Here is an 18,730-nt window from a genome sequence, read left to right as displayed (position 1 = left end):
ACATTCTTTGTTAGACAAGCCTTTACCCCTGGTGTTTAGAAACGCTGGTGTGAATTTTAAACTGTTTTAGTATTTTAACTGCTTGTATGCTTTAATGTAACTGTTTGCTGGTTTTATGGTTGATCTTTTTGTAAACTGCTTTGAGGGTTGTTGTTTTTACAATCAAATGGTGCATAATTACAGGTTATTCATTTAATAAGAATTTTAAAAGGTCAGATGAGAAGGGGTTTTGGAAGAATGGCAAGCAATTTTTGTGACATTTGGCAAGGTAAGGTGGAGTGCAGTTGCAGGTTTAAGTAAGGAGAGAGCTAATTTCAAATGCTGAAGAAGATTCCTAGCAATGAATGCTTAACGGCTCATTCTGGGGTCATAAATGAAACTGACTGGGAAGAGATTTGGGAGATGCATGAGAAAGCACTTTTTCAACATGGCAAAATAAAACAAAAACTCCTTTCAGTGATTGCTTAAAACCTTTTTCTTTTCTTCTTCTTTGACAAGCCTATGTAGAATGCTGGCATATGTTTTAATCTCTTTTTTTTTTTTTTTTTTTTTTTGCTTCTTGTTTATTTTAATCATCTTTGGAATGTTTTTAACTGTCTTTCACTGATAATTCTAGTGTGTTTTGTTTGTTTTTCTAAACCTCTTAGAGGTTTTTATTACAATCAAGCAGTATGTAAATGATGCAAAATAAATAAATGAAAATAAGAAACATGTTGTTATGGCCGCTGTTGTGCAGCTGGAGTGTGTGTGGATGAATCTGTCATTTTATCTCAGGCCCCATCTGCAATAGACATTTAAAGCAGTAGTATGCCACTTTAAGAATCATGCTCCCGCAAAGCATCATGGGAACTGTAGTTTGTTAAAGCTGATTAGTGTTCTTAGGGGACCCCTATTCCTCTCACAGAGTTATAGTTTACAGGGCGAGTTTAGCAGTGAGTTCCTCTTTCCACAGAATTCTGTGAATTAGGAGAATTTTCGGTCTCCTAACAACTCTAGTCACCCTTAACAAACTGCAAATCCATGATAGTTTAAAATGGTAACATATTGCTTTAAGTGTCTGGAGCAAATATGGTCTCAATTTCTAATTTTTCCCATCTTCACTTCTTCACATCTCTGCAGCAATTTATTATTTTGAAGAAGAAGAAAAACCCTTATGAAAATTCACCAGCAAATTTCTTGTATGCAGTTTTGAATAAGATGCACATTTTTGCAAGCAATTCCCCCTGAATTAATTAATTCTGTATGTGGTTTTCACTAATATGTGCACTTTTGTACACAACGTTTGGTTAAAGAACCATGACGCAACATTCACAAAAATGCAAAATTTAAAGGATAGCCGTGTTTGACCTCACACATTTGTTTGAAGAGTGTGAATTTGGTGGTTTCTCGTTGAAATGAACACAAAACTAAATTTCCCTCCCACCGCCAGCTGGGGCTGATGGAAATGGTGGTCTAAAACATCTACAGTGTACTAGGAGCCAACTTGGTGCACTGAATGCATTTGAGTATTCTGAAATCATCTCCAAGTTGTTTCTCTCAAATATGGCAAAGAGGCCTGAAATTTCATGCATTTCCTTTACCATTCCCATATTATTTGTCTTTATAAGGTTTTCGTGTATGAGTTGCTTCACTGGAGAAAGAAGGTCTTTTGAGGGGGAAACTTAAAAGAGTTTCAGGTACCTCTTGTCAGCGCTGTAGACATGGAGAAAATGTGGCATTATGGTATGAAATTAGCATTTTCAGTGAAACATTGAAAGCAATCAAGCATAGTAGAGAACCTGGCGCAACACAAGAATGGGAGCCTCACAGTGCAATCCTTGCCATGGCTACTCATAAGTAAGTCCTAGTGGATTCAATAATAATAATAATAATAATAATAATAATAATAATAATAATAATTTTTATTTATATCCCGCCCTCCCCAGCCAACGCTGGGCTCAGGGCGGCTAACAACAATAAAATAGTGCAACATTCTAAAAACATTTCATTATAAAAATTTATTAAAATCAAATTAATGGCAACCATTAAGCTAAAGTTCTGTGAAGATTGCCAAAGGAGGGGGTCAGGCTGCGCCCTGACCAAAGGCCTGGTGGAACAGCTCTGTCTTGCAGGCCCTGCGGAAAGATGTCAAGTCCCGCAGGGCGCTAGTCTCTTGTGATAGAGCGTTCCACTAGATTGGAGCCGCAGCTGAAAAAGCCCTGGCTCTAGTTGAGGCCAGCCTAACCTCTCTGTGGCCTGGGACCTTCAGAATGTTTTAATTTGAAGACCGTAAGTTCCTCTGTGGGACATACCAGGAGAGGCTGTCCCATAGGTACGAGGGTCCTAGGCCATATAGGGGGCTTTATTCCCAGTAAGTGAGGTTTGGATTGTCCTTTAAGCCAATCCTTTACCCACTTACCTGGGACTAAGCCTCATAAGACTCCATGTGACTTCCTTCTGAGTACACACCAGTAGGATTGTACTGTTGATCGTTCTCCGTTACGACTATGGGGCCATTAAGAAAACAAACCGCTTTGTGGAAAATCTGAACATTGTACCAGCCATCTTCCTTGTTGCAGGCTGCATTTTAAGTGCTGCCACATGGAAGATGGAGCAAGCTCGTTTCTCCAGTTCCCAACCAATGGATTCAATTTACAAGAAACAGGGCTGCCATACGTCTGGATTTTCCTGGACATTACAGGGATTTCAAAGACTGGAGCATAGCTGGCAACTTTTCCCTTTTCTTGAGAGGAATCCTATTCAGAATAAGGGAATGTCCCTTTAAAAAGGGGGAAAGTTGACAGCTATGGAAAGTCCAGGGGGAATTTCTGGAAGGCAGCATTTTGTCCTGGACATTTGGGGGGTTTCCGTAAAAGCTTAACAACTTTCAGGGTGTCCTCGTTTTTACTTTTCGAAATATGGCAACCCTACCGGAAAGGAGATTCCGACTCAACATCAGGAAGAATTTTCTGATGGTAAGAGCTGTTCGACAGTGGAACAGACTCCCAGAAGAGATGGTGGATTCTCCTTCCTTGGAGGTTCTTAAGCAGAGGTTGAGTGGCCATCTGTCATGGATGCTTTAGTTGAGATTCCTGCATTGCAGGGGGTTGGACTAGATGACCCTCAGAACCCCTTCCAACTCTACAGTTCTATGATTCTATAAATTACCCACCCCTCTTTTTCATTAATGCTATGATTGTGACATCTTCCGATTCAGAACCATAGGGGCTCAGCCATCCTAGTTTTTGATTCACACAGTAGATTTCCTTCTACTGGTCCACAATAGAAAGTGTCCTTTCATACTGCATCACGGTGTGGTACGTTGGTTTGACATCAACTGATGAAAGGGCCTACAGAGGGTGGTGAATACAGCACAAGATATTATGGGCTGTCCCATGAATCCGCTGGATGAAACAGTGGAAGAACATTGCCTCAGGAGAGTGAGGAAAATTATCAGGGATGATTCACACCCTGGCCAGCACTTTCTTGATCTCCTGCCCTCAGGCAGAAGATATAGAAGCATGATTAGTCGCACCAACAGGGTAAAGAACAGCTTCTATCTGTGGGCTGTTAGGCTGCTGAATGAAAAGATAACAACAGGGCAACTGACTTCCAGGTTTGGTGGGTGTGCGTCAGTAAACGAGGGAAATTAAGACTAAGAGAGCTGAGTGGGGGCTGCTCGTGGAATCTCACTGTATACAAGTTGTACAAGTGACAATAAAGTGTTTCAATATTTCGATACCCCTAAACCTGCTTGGATGTGGGTCTATTGAATCTGTACTTAAATTTCATGACAACCAGGACATATAATCGTTTTACCCTTCACACAGCTCACCTGTCACTATGCAACAAGGCCTACACATGTCAAACTCGCCTCATTGCATCCAGCCCATCTGTTCTCATTCCAGTATCTTTCCCTCAAAACAGTTATGCAAAACCATAGTCTCGCCTATTGACAATAACCACCCGCTGCACTTCAATGCACTTTTAAGTGGCTCAGTTAGCTATAGTACACTTTCTGCAAAGCTACAGAATTGTCAGGATACGCATTAGATGAGCTTTTACGATTTGGGATGAGGGGGTAAGCGAAAAAGGCTTCCGAATGGACATTTCAAAACAGAGGGGTAACAAAAGGATTAACACATGTATGGGTCTGTGAGTGTTCGGGTTATACATGCAGGTGCCGCTCGAATTTTCTCACAGGCTTCGCATGCATTTAGAATGTGCTGCATCCATCAGTGAATCAAGATACGTCGCAAACCAAAATCTCTCATATTAGCTTACTGCAGAGAAAGCTGCTGAGTTCACAGATACCCAGCGAGACTCACTTGCTGGTCAGATGGGCTTTCGGAGTGATGCCAAATTCTCCAAAGAGAGTAACAAAGACATTGGCATCGGTCCCCGCTCCTCGGACGTCTCCTGTCACCGTCACGACTTCGTAGACTGTGAATACAAATTGGAGGAAATATGTGAAACCAGCAGGAAGAATGTATCTTACTCTCCAGGGTGGAGTGGAGCAACTGGTCAAAATGGACCCCACTGTCAAGATTTGAAACAAGATTCATTTTAGAGTAAACGCAGGATTCAGAGCAAAGATCTTTTCAATCCCTCACTTCTGAAAATTTAAAAAGAGGGAGATTAGGACTGGAATCAGAGATGAACAACTCTGCCAATTTTGTTGTGCCTCAGTTTCTCATTTTTCCAACCTCTCCATATTCCTGCAGTAGCTTACAATTTTTAAAAACAAGTCGTCATGAAAATTCATCATGGTATGCATTTTTGTGTTTTTAAACAGCAAGCCACTCTGTGATCTTCAGGTGAAGGGTGGTATGTAAAGTTATGAAATAATAATAATAATCAGCATTTTAGTGTATGTTTCTCCTAATATGTATCATTTTGCAAGCAGTATTAACTAAAATACACCTTTTTGCAACCAATCAAAATGAATTTTGGTATGTTATTTTCACTCATAATGAATTTTAAAGCACACATTCCCCCAATATATGCATTTTTGCACACATTATTTACTTGGAGAACTGAACTGCACAATTTAGGGAAGTGCAACTTTCAAAGGATACTGGTGCTTGGTTTCGGTTTGAGGAATATTAATGGGCTAATTTTCCACTAAACTGAAAACAGAATCGAATTCCTGCCCTATCCCTGCAGGGTCTACCTTTTCTCCATTACAAGAGACTTAAGCCAAGAGCCACATGCAATCTAAGTGCTGCACCCCAGAATCCTCTGCAGTCTTGCAAGGCATTCTGGGATGCAACTATCTGAACATACACAGCTTTACTGGCACCCCTAAAAAGATCATTCTCTCAAAGCAGCCATTTCTCTCGCTTGTGCTTTGTGGCTGGCCCTGACTCCTGAGCAGTGCACGGTCTGATTCCTTGAGTCAGAACCTCAAAGTCCCAAAATCAAGGCTTACTATGGCCTTAAGTTCTGACAAGTGACACCCTTTTGCTCGATGAAACATTACATTGTGATATGGTTTAAAAGGTTTAATTCTGGTTTGGTGCAATATGTGCATTGACAAGCCATGGTCCAAGGTTGGCTGGAAGACTGGAAGCCAATGTAAACCATGGTTTGTGGATGTGCAAATCCTAACCTTCTGGGTGAGAGTCAAGTGGAACACCTCTTTTGAGATGCATCTTTCCATTGGCTGATATTTGTAATACCGGCCTCAGCCCATTATACCTGAATGAGCGTCTCCACCCCCATCGTTCAGCCCAGACACTGAGGTCCAGCTCTGAGGGCCTTCTGGCGGTTCCCTCACTACGAGAAGCGAAGTTACAGGGAACCAGGCAGAGGGCCTTCTCGGTAGTGGCACCAGTCTTGTGGAACACCCTCCCATCAGATATCAAAGAAATAAACAACTATCTGACTTTCAGAAGACATCTGAAGGCAGCCTTGTTTAGGGAAGTTTTTAATGTCTGATGTTTTATTGTGTTTTTAATTTTTTGCTGGAAGCCGCCCAGAGGCACAGATGGGCAGGGTATAAATAAATTGTTGTTGTTGTTAAAAATAATGCCTTTTATTTTTATCTGCTGACCAATTAATTGGGTCATCTTTGGAGTTTACTTAAAAAGAAATTGATTAATAAAAAAAATCAATTAAATGCTGCAGCCCTAAGAGTAAGTTTTCTACTTATTTTAGACAGGGCTCCTGAAATAGTTGACAAATTCATATAAATTTTGAGTGGCTGGCAACCCTTATATAGCATATCCTGGCACCTTCCAGAAATTTCAGACTATCACTCCCATCAGCCCCAAGCAAGACACCTATACCAGCTGAGGCTGATAGGAACTGCAGTTGAAAACCTTGGTAAGACATGAGGTTGGCAAAGGTTGCTATATCCTATATTTGCAAATCCAAGCACTGCAACCTAGAAGAGGCACATGCAGGAATTCCATGGGCTTTGTTATTCTTGATGAGCCACTGCAAAGTCAAATGTTATTATTTCTGACTCATTGCGCGATGAGTGCCTTGAGTCATTTGGAGTCTTAGCTGGGAGCAAAACATCGGTCTACCTTTCGGAAGCCAGGAAAACACATATTGGTTTCTTCACAGCGCTGGCAGATATTAGTTCAGAAACTGGCAGATTTTGTGATCTAATTTCAATTTGTGCTGGGCAGGGAAGCACATTTACCAGAGAGATGCCAAATTCACCCCACAGGTATCCATTGTGATTAGCAAGCAACGCACCCTTTATATCGTGCTGATTTGATAGAAAGGGATGTACAGTGGTACCTCAGATTGCAGACGCTTCAGGTTACATACGCTTCAGGTTACAGACTCCGCTAACCCAGAAATAGTGCCTCAGGTTAAGAACTTTGCTTCAGGATGAGAACAGAAATCGTGCTCCGGCAGTGCGGCAGCAGCAGGAGGCCCCATTAGCTAAAGTGGTACCTCAGGTTAAGAACAGTTTCAGGTTAAGAATGGACCTCCGGAACGAATTAAGTTCTTAACCCGAGGTACCACTGTATCTCTCCACCCTCTTTGCAAACTTGTAGAGGTACAACTATAGAAGAATGATCACAGATTCAGTTACAGAGGGGTGAATCTGTCAGTGCTGGTTTCTCTTTTTTCCCCAGTCTTACATGCAGTTCTCTGCATTTGCTCATAAGTTTGTCTGTTTGTTTATTTGGTTGGTTGGTTGGTTGTTTTTTAAAGTCTTCCTGAAAATTCGCCCGCATAATGTGAACTTCTGCTATACCTCAGGCATGTCCAACAGGTAGATCGTGATCTACCAGTAGATCACTGGACGTCAGTTGTAGATCACTGCTAGATCACTGGCTCCCCCAAAGAAGTTCAACAACTTTGGATTCTGTAAAAAAAAAGCTCAACAACTGTGACCTGAATCCCAAAAAAGGGGGTAGGTCACTGCCAGTTTTTAACTCTGTGAGTAGATCACAGTTTCTTGGGAGTTGGCCACCCCTGATATACATCATGGGTCGGCAAACTAAGGCCCGGGGGCCGGGTGTGGCCCAATCACCTTCTAAATCTGGCCCGCAGACGGTCCGGAAATCAGCGTGTTTTTACATGAGTAGAATGTGTCATTTTATTTAAAATGCATCTCTGGGTTATTTGTGGGGCATAGGAATTTGTTCATTTATTTCCTTCAAAATATAGTTTGGCTCCCCCACAAGGTCTGAGGGACAGTGGACTGCCCCCCTCCTGAAAAAGTTTGCTGACCCCTGATATACATTTTTCTACACAATCCTTATTTATACAAAACAAGTTTCCCTAGAATAATTCATTTTTGTATATATCTTCTTTTTTCATTAATACATGTATTTCTATGCACACATTACCTCAGTGCATGCATTGTTGTATACATTACTTTTCTTGAGAAGTTAAGCAAAGTGAAAATGTTGAGGGTTGGGGGTATGTGATCGAGGGTTCCGGAAACCAAGCCTTGTGAGGAACAGTTGAGGGAGCTGGATATGTTTGCTTGGAAAAAGAGGAGACTGATAGGAGATATGATAGCCATCTTCAAATATCTCAAGGGCTGCCACAAGCTTGTTTTCTCCTGCTCTGGAGGGTAGGACCCGAACCAATGGCTTCAAGTTACAAGAAAGGAAATTCTGACTCAACATCAGGAAGAATTTACTGATGGTTAGAGCCAACCAATAAATTCCCCATCTCTGTTTTTCATTGATGCTGATGTATTTTTCAGCCCTTAGGTTTATTTTTACAATGCACATAGCAGATCTTCAGCAATCAAATACCCAGTGATCGATCCTGTTAGGCAAAGATCATAAGACGACCCGGATGTTCCCCAGATTCTGTGTACAGATCTGTAAAAGCAGACCATCCTCCAACCCAAACTACTGTGTTTTTTGCTCTATAAGACTCACTTTTTCCCTCCTAAAAAGTAAGGGGAAATGTGTGCGTGTCTTATGGAGTGAATGCAGGCTGCGCAGCTATCCCAGAAGCCAGAACAGCAAGAGGGATTGCTGCTTTCACTGCGCAGCGATCCCTCTTGCTGTTCTGGCTTCTGAGATTCAGAATAATTTTTTTTCTTGTTTTCCTCCTCCAAAAACTAGGTGCGTCTTGTGGTCTGGTGCGTCTTATAGAGCGAAAAATACAGTAGTTTGCTAAGAAAATCCCCAAACTTGGTTCCATGGGTAACTCTGAGTCATCTCCCTGTGGTAACTTATCTTAAGGTTTTAAGTGTCTATACACTTATCGCATTTATAAATTTTAAATTTATTGTTGTACATTGTTTTAAATGTTTGCTTTCCTTCTGGGATTGTACCCCCAAGTGTGTTTTATAAGCTGGTCTCCAACCGTAATAAATTTATCTATATCTATCTATCTACCAAGTGATCTACTGATCTGTTAAATATAAAATCAGATCATCCACCCACCCAGGTTTTCAGAAGCAGAACAGAAAGTCACACTATAAAGTCACACTTGCCTTTTCAGACCTACCCCAACAGATCTGAAAGACAAGGTGTAAATTAATTAGTAAAGTGGTCCTCTTCATTTCCCTCATTATTGAATGCAGCCTGTTTTTAAATACATATCATCTTACAAGTATTCATTCCCTGTGATGTGCCTATGAAAGAGCAACGCTCCTCACTGAGGCTGTTTGGATATTTCAGGTTGCCAGAAGCCTCTGACTTCCCAGAGCTACTTGTGTGAGATATCAAGGGCTTGATGCTTCTTGACAGCAAGGCTGGGGCGGAACAGAACTGCGTCCTGCAGGCAAGATGGATTCTTCCACTTCTCAGAGCTAAGAATCACATAGAATCATAGAACTGTAGAGCTGGAAGGGACCCCCAGAGTAATCTCTTCCAGCCCCCTCACAATGCATGGATTTCAGCTAGGGCAGCCTGGGAGTCATTCTGGACTCACAGCTGTCCATGGAGGTGCAAGTCAATTCTGTGTCCAGGGCAGCTGTCTACCAGCTCCATCTGGTACACAGGCTGAGGCCGTACCTGCCAGCAGACTGTCTAGCCAGAGTGGTGCATGCTCTGGTTATCTCCCGCTTGAACTACTGCAATGCGCTCTACGTGGGGCTACCTTTGAAGGTGACCCGGAAACTGCAATTAATCCAGAATGCAGCAGCTAGACTGGGGACTAGGAGTGACCGCCGGGACCACATAACACCGGTCCTGAGAAATCTGCATTGGCTACCAGTACATTTCCGAGCACAATTCAAAGTGTTGGTGCTGACCTTTAAAGCCCTAAATGGCCTCGGTCCAGTATACCTGAAGGAGTGTCTCCACTCCCATCGTTCTGCCCGGACACTGAGGTCCAGCTCCGAGGGCCTTCTGGCAGTTCCCTCAGTGCAAGAAGCCAAGTTACAGGGAACCAGGCAGAGGGCCTTCTCGGTAGTGGCACTCACCCTGTGGAACGCCCTCCCACCAGATGTCAAAGAGAAAAACAACTATCAGACTTTTAGAAGACATCTGAAGGCAGCCCTGTTTAGGGAAGCTTTTAAAGTTTAATAGGTTATTGTATTTTAGTGTTCTGTTGGAAGCCACCCAGAGTGGGTGGGGTATAAATAATAAATTATTATTAGTAGTATGACAGATGGTCATCCAACCTCTACTTAAAAAACCTCTAAAGAAGGACAGTCCACAACCTCCCGAATGATACCGTTCCACTGTAGAACAGCTCTTGCTGTCAGAAAGTTCTTCCTGATGTTTAGTTGAAATCTCCTTTCTTGTAACTTGAAGCCACTGGTTCGAGTCCTACCCTCCGGAGCAGGAGAAAACAAGCTTAATCCCTCTGCTATGTGACAGCCCTTGAGATATTTGAAGATGGCTATCATATCTCCTCTCAGTCTCCTCTTTTCAGGCAACCAGGGGTCAGCAAACTTTTTCAGTAGGGGGCTGGTCCACTGTCCCTCAGACCTTGTGGGGGACCGGACTATATTTTGAAAAAAATAATAATGAATGAATTCCTATGCCCCACAAATAACCCAGAGATGCCTTTTAAATAAAAGCACACATTCTGCTCATGTAAAAACACGCTGATTCCCCGACCATCCGTGGGCCGGATTTAGAAGGCGATTGGGCCGGATTCGGCCCCCGGGCCTTAGTTTGCCTACCCATGGGCTAAACATACCCAGCTCCTTCAACCGTTCCTCATAAGGCTTGGTTTCCAGATCCTTCGATCATTTTGGTTGCCCACATTCCAGCTTGTCGATATCCTTCTTAAATTGTGGTACCCAGAACTGGACACAGTATCAATGGATGGGGCAGCTGCAATAGTCCTGAATTGCAGGGGGTTGGACTAGATGATTTGCCCAATCCCTTCCAACTCTGCAATTCTTTGATTCTGAAGGATGATAAAGATGGCCTCAGATGGAACCGGCGCAAAGAGCTGAAAGCTTACAACACATTTACGATTTCAAGCTTGCTTTCACAACAGGGTAGAGGGACCCATTGTGATACAAAATGAATTTGAATTTTATTATTATGGTCACAGACCAGTTCCGGGTCACTTACATAAAACACAACAGGGATACATTGAATTGCAATTGGGTTTAACAGAGACAATTCAGATATAAAGGTAAAAGGTAAAGGTACCCCTGCCCGTACGGGCCAGTCTTGACAGACTCTAGGGTTGTGCGCCCATCTCACTCAAGAGGCCGGGGGCCAGCGCTGTCCGGAGACACTTCCGGGTCACGTGGCCAGCGTGACATCGCTGCTCTGGCGAGCCAGAGCCGTACACGGAAACGCTGTTTACCTTCCCGCTAGTAAGCGGTCCCTATTTATCTACTTGCACCCAGGAGTGCTTTCGAACTGCTAGGTTGGCAGGCGCTGGGACCGAACAACGGGAGCGCACCCCGCCGCGGGGATTCGAACCGCTGACCTTCCGATCGGCAAGCCCTCGGTGCTGAGGCTTTTACCCACAGTGCCACCCGTGTCCCTAAATTCAGATATAGCGGCAGTTTAAAAAAAAATATATTAAATCTTGATCACTGAAATCTAACCTAAAATTATCATTTAAAACCTTAATCATTTTGGTAGTACAGCTTGTTCCCTAAGTTTTATGGCAGTCGCACAGAATTTGGCCACCGTGATACAAAACTTGCATAGTTGCATATTTGGTAGAACTGGGGTCGACATGCTTGTCCTCAACCCTTTCAGACACAGGACTTGTTTTCATGCATTTAGGAACTCATTTCTTAATTATTTTATCATGCATTTTTATGGTGGTGATCTGCTGTCGCAGCCCACCTTGGATCAGGCCATGGCCTGGTATAGTGAATCCTGACCCATCAGCCAGAAGTCCACAGCCAACAGAGCAGATGAACTATAGGCCCCCACATTTTGTATGCATCACATCTATGAGCCACACTGGGAGGGAGCTGGTCACCAGCCACACAATTTCGTTTTCCCCATAATAACCCCAGTCCTAAGCATGCAGCCAGCCCTGTGACAGAGGCCGCTGCCTGGACTCAGCCTTTAGTCCTTTTCACATGTTATTATCTCAGGTGGAAGATAACAAGTGGCCTACCCAAAAGGGCTGTCATACAAACTGAATTTTTGAACTTTAATGCTATCGTTTAACTTTATTCTTTGCTCCTCCTAATTTATCCGGGGGGAGGGTGTTGCTAGGTGATCCGAATCATTTAGCGTTTTGCTGCCTTTTATTCTTTCATCATTGATTTTGTTGGTTTCTAAATGCTGCCTTGGGTGGTTTTTTAACTAGAAAAGTGGCTTATAAATATTTTAAATAAGTAAGTAAGTAAATAATTAAATGCAGTCCGCATCTTCAGTGATCCTCACATTCGTCTCTCGTTACCCTTGCACCCTCCTTCCCAGTTTTTACTTTGCTGTCGCTCCAGCTGTCAAAATTTTGACTGTAGGCAGCTTGGGGCAGGGATTTCTTTGTTACTGTGTAAAGCACCATTTTATTAAGCTGTTCCCGGTTTTGCCCCCCATTTCCCCAAGGAACTCGGGGCAGCATGCAAGGTCCAATCCAGCCCCACGCTCCATTCCATCCTCACAACACCCCTGGGTGCTTGAAAGTCACTTAGTAAGCTCCATGGCTAAGCAGGATATACACTGAGGTCTCCATCCATCATTCAGTCCATCACATCACACTGATCTGGTGCCTTGTCTTGTAAATCAAACATCACTAAAACTGCTTTGAGCATCAGTGCAAAGGGATCCATCACGCCAAGACCACATAACACTGGTCCTGAAAGACCTACATTGGCTCCCAGTATGTTTCCAAGCACAATTCAAAGTGTTGATGCTGATCTTTAAAGCCCTAAATAGCCTTGGTCCTGTATACCCGAAGGAGCGTCTCCATCCCCATCGTTCTGCCCGGACACTGAGGTCCAGCTCTGAGGGCCTTCTGGAGGTTTCCTCCCTGCAAGAAGTGAGGTTACAGGGAACCAGGCAGAGGGCCTTCTCGGTAGTGGCACCAGCCCTCCCATCAAATGTCAAGGAAATAAACAACTATCTGACTTTTAGAAGACATCTGAAGGCAGCCCTGTTTAGGGAAGTTTTAAATATTTGATGTTTTGTCATGCTTTTAATATTCTGCTGGGAGCTGCCCAGAGTGGCTGGGGAAACCCAGCCAGATGGGCAGGGTATAAATAATACATAAATTATCATCATCGTCATCTCTCCTGGCTTACCTTTTTTCTTGTTGTACTCATCTTCAGTTTCATGGCAAGAATCCGAGTGATAATCCCGAAGTTCTTGCTCATACATCTCAGCAAAATTCTCATCATCCTTTTTCTTCTTCTTTTTGTCTTTGTCCTTGGACTTCTTCCCTTTCTTCTTTTTCTTTTTCTTCTTCTTCTTTTTCCCACCATAGTCGTCGTCGTCTTCCTCACTGTCGCTCCACTCTTTCTTCTTCTTTTTCTTCTTCTTCTTCTCGCTCCTCTCTTCCTCCTCATCCTCTGTCAAGCCCCTTCCTCCCTCCTGTTCCTCCTCATCTTCCTCATCTTCCTCCACCCCCTCGTCTTCCTCATCTGATGATCTGCTCATCCTCTCCCCCCAGTTATCACCTACACTTTGCCTTCTCTTTCCTCATCCCTCCACAACAACCTTTCCTCTCAGGCTCTTTGGACTTCCCTCGAGCCTTCTTCCCTTGATTCTCTCCTCTGCGTCCCTCTTTGCTCTTCTGCCTCTTGAATGACGCTAGTTTCCTCTAAGCTTCCTCAAATCTGCACCTCCCTCGATGCCTGCGCTGTGGACCTCCTCCCCTGCTTGCAATCGATAATCCCATCAGACGGTCGCTTCTTTGACTGCCTTTAACTTTATCCCTCCTGTCTCCTGTCTTCCACCTGTTTGGCCAAAAGGCCTCTTCTGCTCACATCTTTCATTTCCTTCTCTCCTTTTCGGTTCCATTACTTATTCATTGGCCTGATCAGAGTTGCTTCCTCCACCTCCGTCGTCTTCGGCATCTTTTTTTAAAGAAGAGCTTTCCTCTCCTGAGATCAGATCTTGCCATGAGTCTACCATGTCACACCTAGCCAATGAAAGCCAGAATCCCTTCAAATGTAGGTCAGGAAGGGAGTAGGTGATGTAGGTGATGAAATTCTCCCGTGGCCTGAGCCCAGAGAGAGATTTATGCAGTGGGGCAAGTTTACGCCACTCTCCTCACAGCCCCACTTTGAGCTTCAGAAGAGTTGGCTACCTTTGGCGTGGGAGGGGGGGAGATTACCTGGAGCTCCTTCGGTCAGCTGACCCCAAGACAGACAGACAGGTGAAAAGAGAGAGAGAGAGAGCTACTCTATCTGACTGGTTTGCCGTTCCCTCTTCATTATTCATGGGTCTCAGGATTGCTTTACAACCTCAAACTTTGTGGCAGAGAAACTCCCGAAGTCGACGGGTGAAGTGCCATAGATGAGGAGGAGAGCAAATACGTTGCCTGCGTGAGCTCCCAGGTTTGGTCCCCGAAATCTCTCAGTAAAAGGTAAAGGGACCCCTGACCATGAGGTCCAGTCGTGGCCGACTCTGGGGTTGCGGCAATCATCTCGCTTTATTGGCCGAGGGAGCCGGTGTACAGCTTCTGGGTCATGTGGCCAGCATGATTAAGCCGCTTCTGGCGAACCAGAGCAGTGCACGGAAACGCCGTTTACCTTCCCGCCAGAGTGGTACCTTGCACGTTGACGTGGTTTTGAACTGCTAGGTTGGCAGGAGCAGGGACTGAACAACGGGAGCTCACCCTGTTGCGGGGATTTGAACCGCCGACCTTCTGATCGGCAAGTCCTAAGCTCTGTGGTTTAACCCACAGCACCACCCGTGTCCCTGTGGGTCCCTCAGTAGTGCCACCGTTGAGCCACCTCAAGATCATTTTTTGTTGTTGAGAAAACAGAATGCGCATATTAAATCAAATCGAAGAACTGTTCGCACTTAAACTGCTAGTATGAAGTAGGAGACCTGTCAAAGAAAGGCTTTTGTTGTTGTTTAGTCATTTAGTCATGTCTTACTCTTCGTGACCCCATGGACCAGAGCACGCCAGGCACTCCTGTCTTCCACTGCCTCCCGCAGTTTGGTCAAACTCTGTATCTAAACTCTGTCTCTGGGATGCCCAGAGATGGAAAGAAGACAAGGTTCTTCCAACCAGAGAAGAATGGCAAACCAAACTGATGGACTATGCTGAAATGGCAAAGCTAGCTCACTGGAAAGCTCAGGAATCAAGAGGGGGGAAACTTTACAAAAGAATGGGAGAAATTTATGTTGCTTAAGAGACCACTGTAAGCAGATGGAAGCAGGATTTTGACTTCACTTGTAGTGTAACAATTACTAAAGAAAATATGGGTTTATACAATAGAGTTTGAAGAAGATGCAGTCTTAAACATTTTAAATGGGACTCCAGGGAGGGGACGGGGGGAAGTCTCAAGATCCAGAGAAATCTCTGCATATGGATGTGCATTTCATTTTTTTCTTTAAGATTTTGCATTGTAAAATCAAATAAAAATGATTTTCAAAACAAACAAACAAAAGTATTTAAACTCTGATAATTTTTTCCTGTGTTTATTACTTATTGCACTTCTAAACTGTGCTTCTTTCAAGCGACTCCCAGGGCAGATGACAAACAAACTCAAAAGCCTCACTATCACCTCATTCACTTGCCAGAGCAAGGAGAACCCATCAGTTACTCAGGTGCGCCAGCAAATGGCATCATTATTCCTGCTCTCTGCGCCCTGTGTTCCTCTACATTCTCCCTCCACTACACCACTGCTAAAACCATTCCTGACCAACATCACTTAGAACTGTAGAATTGTAGGGTTGGAAATAAACCCCAAGGGTCATCTAGTCCAACCCCCACAATGCAGGAATCCCAACTGGTGGTCCCCCATCCCATTTGACACCATACTGAACCCTGCTTAGCTTTGCAAATGTGCTAGCAGTTCCATCGCTGCACCACTAGGAGGATTGAGGAGGCAAAGGAATGGATTGCACTGTTAAATTATTCCTCTAAATATCCCCGCACATAGAAAACATGCACATTGCAAAGGACTAGCTTTCTACAGAAAATGCTATTTTTAATATATATGCAGGGGTCAGGGAACTGCCATCAGAACAGGGGCGGGAAACAGAGGGGCAGTCGTGTTACAGGGAGCCTCCAAAAATCTTGCAAAGCAGTAATAATAACAACAACAACAACAACAACAACAACAACAACAACAACAACAACAACAATAATTTATTATTTATACCCCGCCCATCTGGCTGGGTTTCCCTCTGGGCCGCTTCCAACAAAACACTAAAATACAATAACCTATTAAACATTAAAAGCTTCCCTAAACAGGGCTGCCTTCAGATGTCTTTTAAATGTCAGATAGTTGTTTATTTCTTTGACATCTTGTGGGAGGGCATTCCACAGGACGGGCGCCACTACCGAGAAGGCCCTCTGCCTGGTTCCCTGTAACTTGGCTTCTCGCAGTGAGGGAACCGCCAGAAGGCCCTCAGTGCTGGACCTCAGTGTCCAGGCAGAACGATGGAGGTGGAGACGCTTCTTCAGGTATACAGGACCGAGGCAGTTCTTCCGGTGATGAAGAAAGCCCCGTCTCCAGTGGGGAAGAGGTAAAAGGACCTGAGGATGCTGCGGGGAGCCTCAGCACCGCTCCTGGACAAGCCATCGCCCACCCTGCGCAGAGGTCTAAGGCGCAAAGAGGGAAGGAAAAGCCAGAGAGTAACGAGACTTTTATGCTGGGGATGGTCCAGGAAACAACCACTCCCGAATTCTGCTAGCGATTGAGGCAGACATGAACTTGTGGCTCTGCACTGTAAATAGTTTGCACCCAAAATAAAGCCTGTAAAAGACAGGTCTGAGTCCAGCCTGGTTACTCACAAGCAACCACCACTGCCATCTGACAGAAGGGATTTGGGACCCAAAGGGGCAGGGGATTCTCATGCTGGATTTTTTTAATGATCAGTGGTGTAGCATGGGTTGCAGACGGGCACATGCAGTGGGGAGCAGGGCGTAGAGGCTGAGCAGAACCTGCCGCACTAGCCCAGCCCTCGCCACTGGTACCGGCAGAGCGAACCCCCTCCACTGTGGCCAAGCAGGGCTGCACTGTACTGCTTGCTTGTCAGCACAGAGGGAAGCCCAACCAGTCGACGTGGCCCTTGGCGGGTGAATCCCCCTGGTGCCCACAGAAAGAAGTGCTAGGCTACGCCATGCTGGGCATCACCACTTGCTCACCTCCCTTCATCCACACCTGCTCACCGTCTGGGGAGCATACTCAGCACAGAGTGAGCAAGCGCTGGCTGGGCGGCCATTCAGCCGGGGGCCAGGGATGCGGCAGCAAGGCCAGGCCAGGTTCTGAGGCCCAGAGACCCCTGGCAGCAGGCAGGTAAGGTTGGGGAGCTGTGGACAGGGCCCGACAGGATGCTCCAGGGCGACACAGGTTTCCTCCTGAAGCCAACGCCTGTGTAGGGGCGCCTGGTTCGCAACCCCTCAAAATTGTGCTAGGTAAAGGTACCCCTGCCCGTACGGGCCAATCTTGACAGACTCTAGGGTTGTGCGCCCATCTCACTCAAGAGGCCGGGGGCCAGCGCTGTCCGGAGACACTTCCGGGTCACGTGACCAGCGTGACAAAGCCGCATCTGGCGAGCCAGCGCAGCACACGGAATGCCGTTTACCTTCCCGCTGGTAAGCGGTCGCTATTTATCTACTTGCACCCGGAGGTGCTTTCAAACTGCTAGGTTGGCAGGCGCTGGGACCGAGCAACGGGAGCGCACCCCGCCGCGGGGATTCGAACCGCCAACCTTTCGATCGGCAAGCCCTAGGCGCTGAGGCTTTTACCCACAGCGCCACCCGCGTCCCTCCAAAGTTGTGCTAAACACCACACACACACACAGACACACAAGTGCGTGCCATGGCCCTGTTTTTGATGCCTCTCTTCAAAGACTCCTTTCAAAGGTCTCTGTCATGGAAACACAATTCTCTTTCAAAAAAGAAAAGATCAGCCGTTATTTCTCACAAGCGCAACTTTATTTACCCATGGCACACCTACATCCTATCATCAACAGTAAATTGCTCTGAATTTCAACTCATTTTTAAAGTCTTTTCACTTGCAATCTGGTGAGAATAACAGTGAGCAAATATGCAGATTAAAAGCCAGTGTCCACAATCAAGCGTTTGAGTTTTCCCACCCGGGGCAATTAAATCAAAGATCAGAGTTCTTCCATCAAAGCCATTGTCCCTGCCGACATACCTGCCGTAATTAAATTAAAAGTAATACACTGAAGAACGCCGCAATGCCTTTTATTCTTTCGTTCTTTCTTTGAATAGCAGAACAGGGAAAGCCGTGCAGCAAAAGGTCACCGATGCATAAAGAATGATCAGGCAAGAGCAACCAAGTTAGCAGCGAGACCATCAGCTTAAAACCGTGGCTCCTATCGTCATTGGCTTTCCGTAGGAAGCGCTCAAGCCATGTTCTGTGCTCCCAGGCATCACACAAAATGACAGAATACAGTGGTACCCCGCAAGACGAATGCCTCGGAAGACGAAAAACTCGCAAGACGAAAGGGTTTTTCGTTTTCTGAGGTGCTTCGCAAGACGGATTTTCCTAAGGGCTTGCTTCGCTAGACAAACCGGCCCTGCCTCTCGTGTCATGGCGACGCGCACTGCACACACGCACGCTCGCTTCCCCGCTCCTCCGGCTCCCTCCCACCTTCCAGCTGACGGTTAGTGCCTCGCGCCGCTGCCCACCCCCCTCGCACGCTCCCCTCAGAGAGCCGTTGCCGCCAGCGCCTCTCTCTCCCTGGAGTCGCGCTCCTGAGCCCAGCCGCCCTCCAGCACGGTGGCCACA

General features: G+C 45.4%; 1 protein-coding gene across 5 annotated transcripts in view; it reads right to left on the bottom strand.

Annotated features, from left to right (window-relative positions):
• The window catches only part of LOXHD1 (lipoxygenase homology PLAT domains 1), a 171,578-nt gene that overhangs the window by 137,618 nt on the left and 15,230 nt on the right, over positions 1-18,730 (bottom strand). For 4 of the 5 annotated variants that reach the window (XR_014502771.1, XM_083402595.1, XM_083402596.1 and 1 more), the window contains exons 1-2: positions 13,094-13,603; positions 4,308-4,422 (exon numbers count right to left, since the gene is read on the bottom strand). Coding sequence is in view for 4 of the 5 variants with exons in the window: in XM_083402595.1 (XP_083258721.1) it covers positions 4,308-4,422; positions 13,094-13,448 (470 nt within the window). In the remaining variant the exon portion in view is untranslated. Of the gene's footprint in view, positions 1-4,307; positions 4,423-13,093; positions 13,604-18,730 lie in introns of those variants that run through there. The other variant, XM_083402597.1, reaches the window with a different exon arrangement.

This window comes from Podarcis tiliguerta, assembly GCF_965153285.1.
Source record: "Podarcis tiliguerta genome assembly, chromosome: 11".
NCBI classification, from domain to species: Eukaryota; Metazoa; Chordata; class Lepidosauria; order Squamata; family Lacertidae; genus Podarcis; species Podarcis tiliguerta.
The sequence above is the reverse complement of the archived record's forward strand: the minus strand, read 5'-3'. Positions and strand labels throughout refer to the sequence as shown.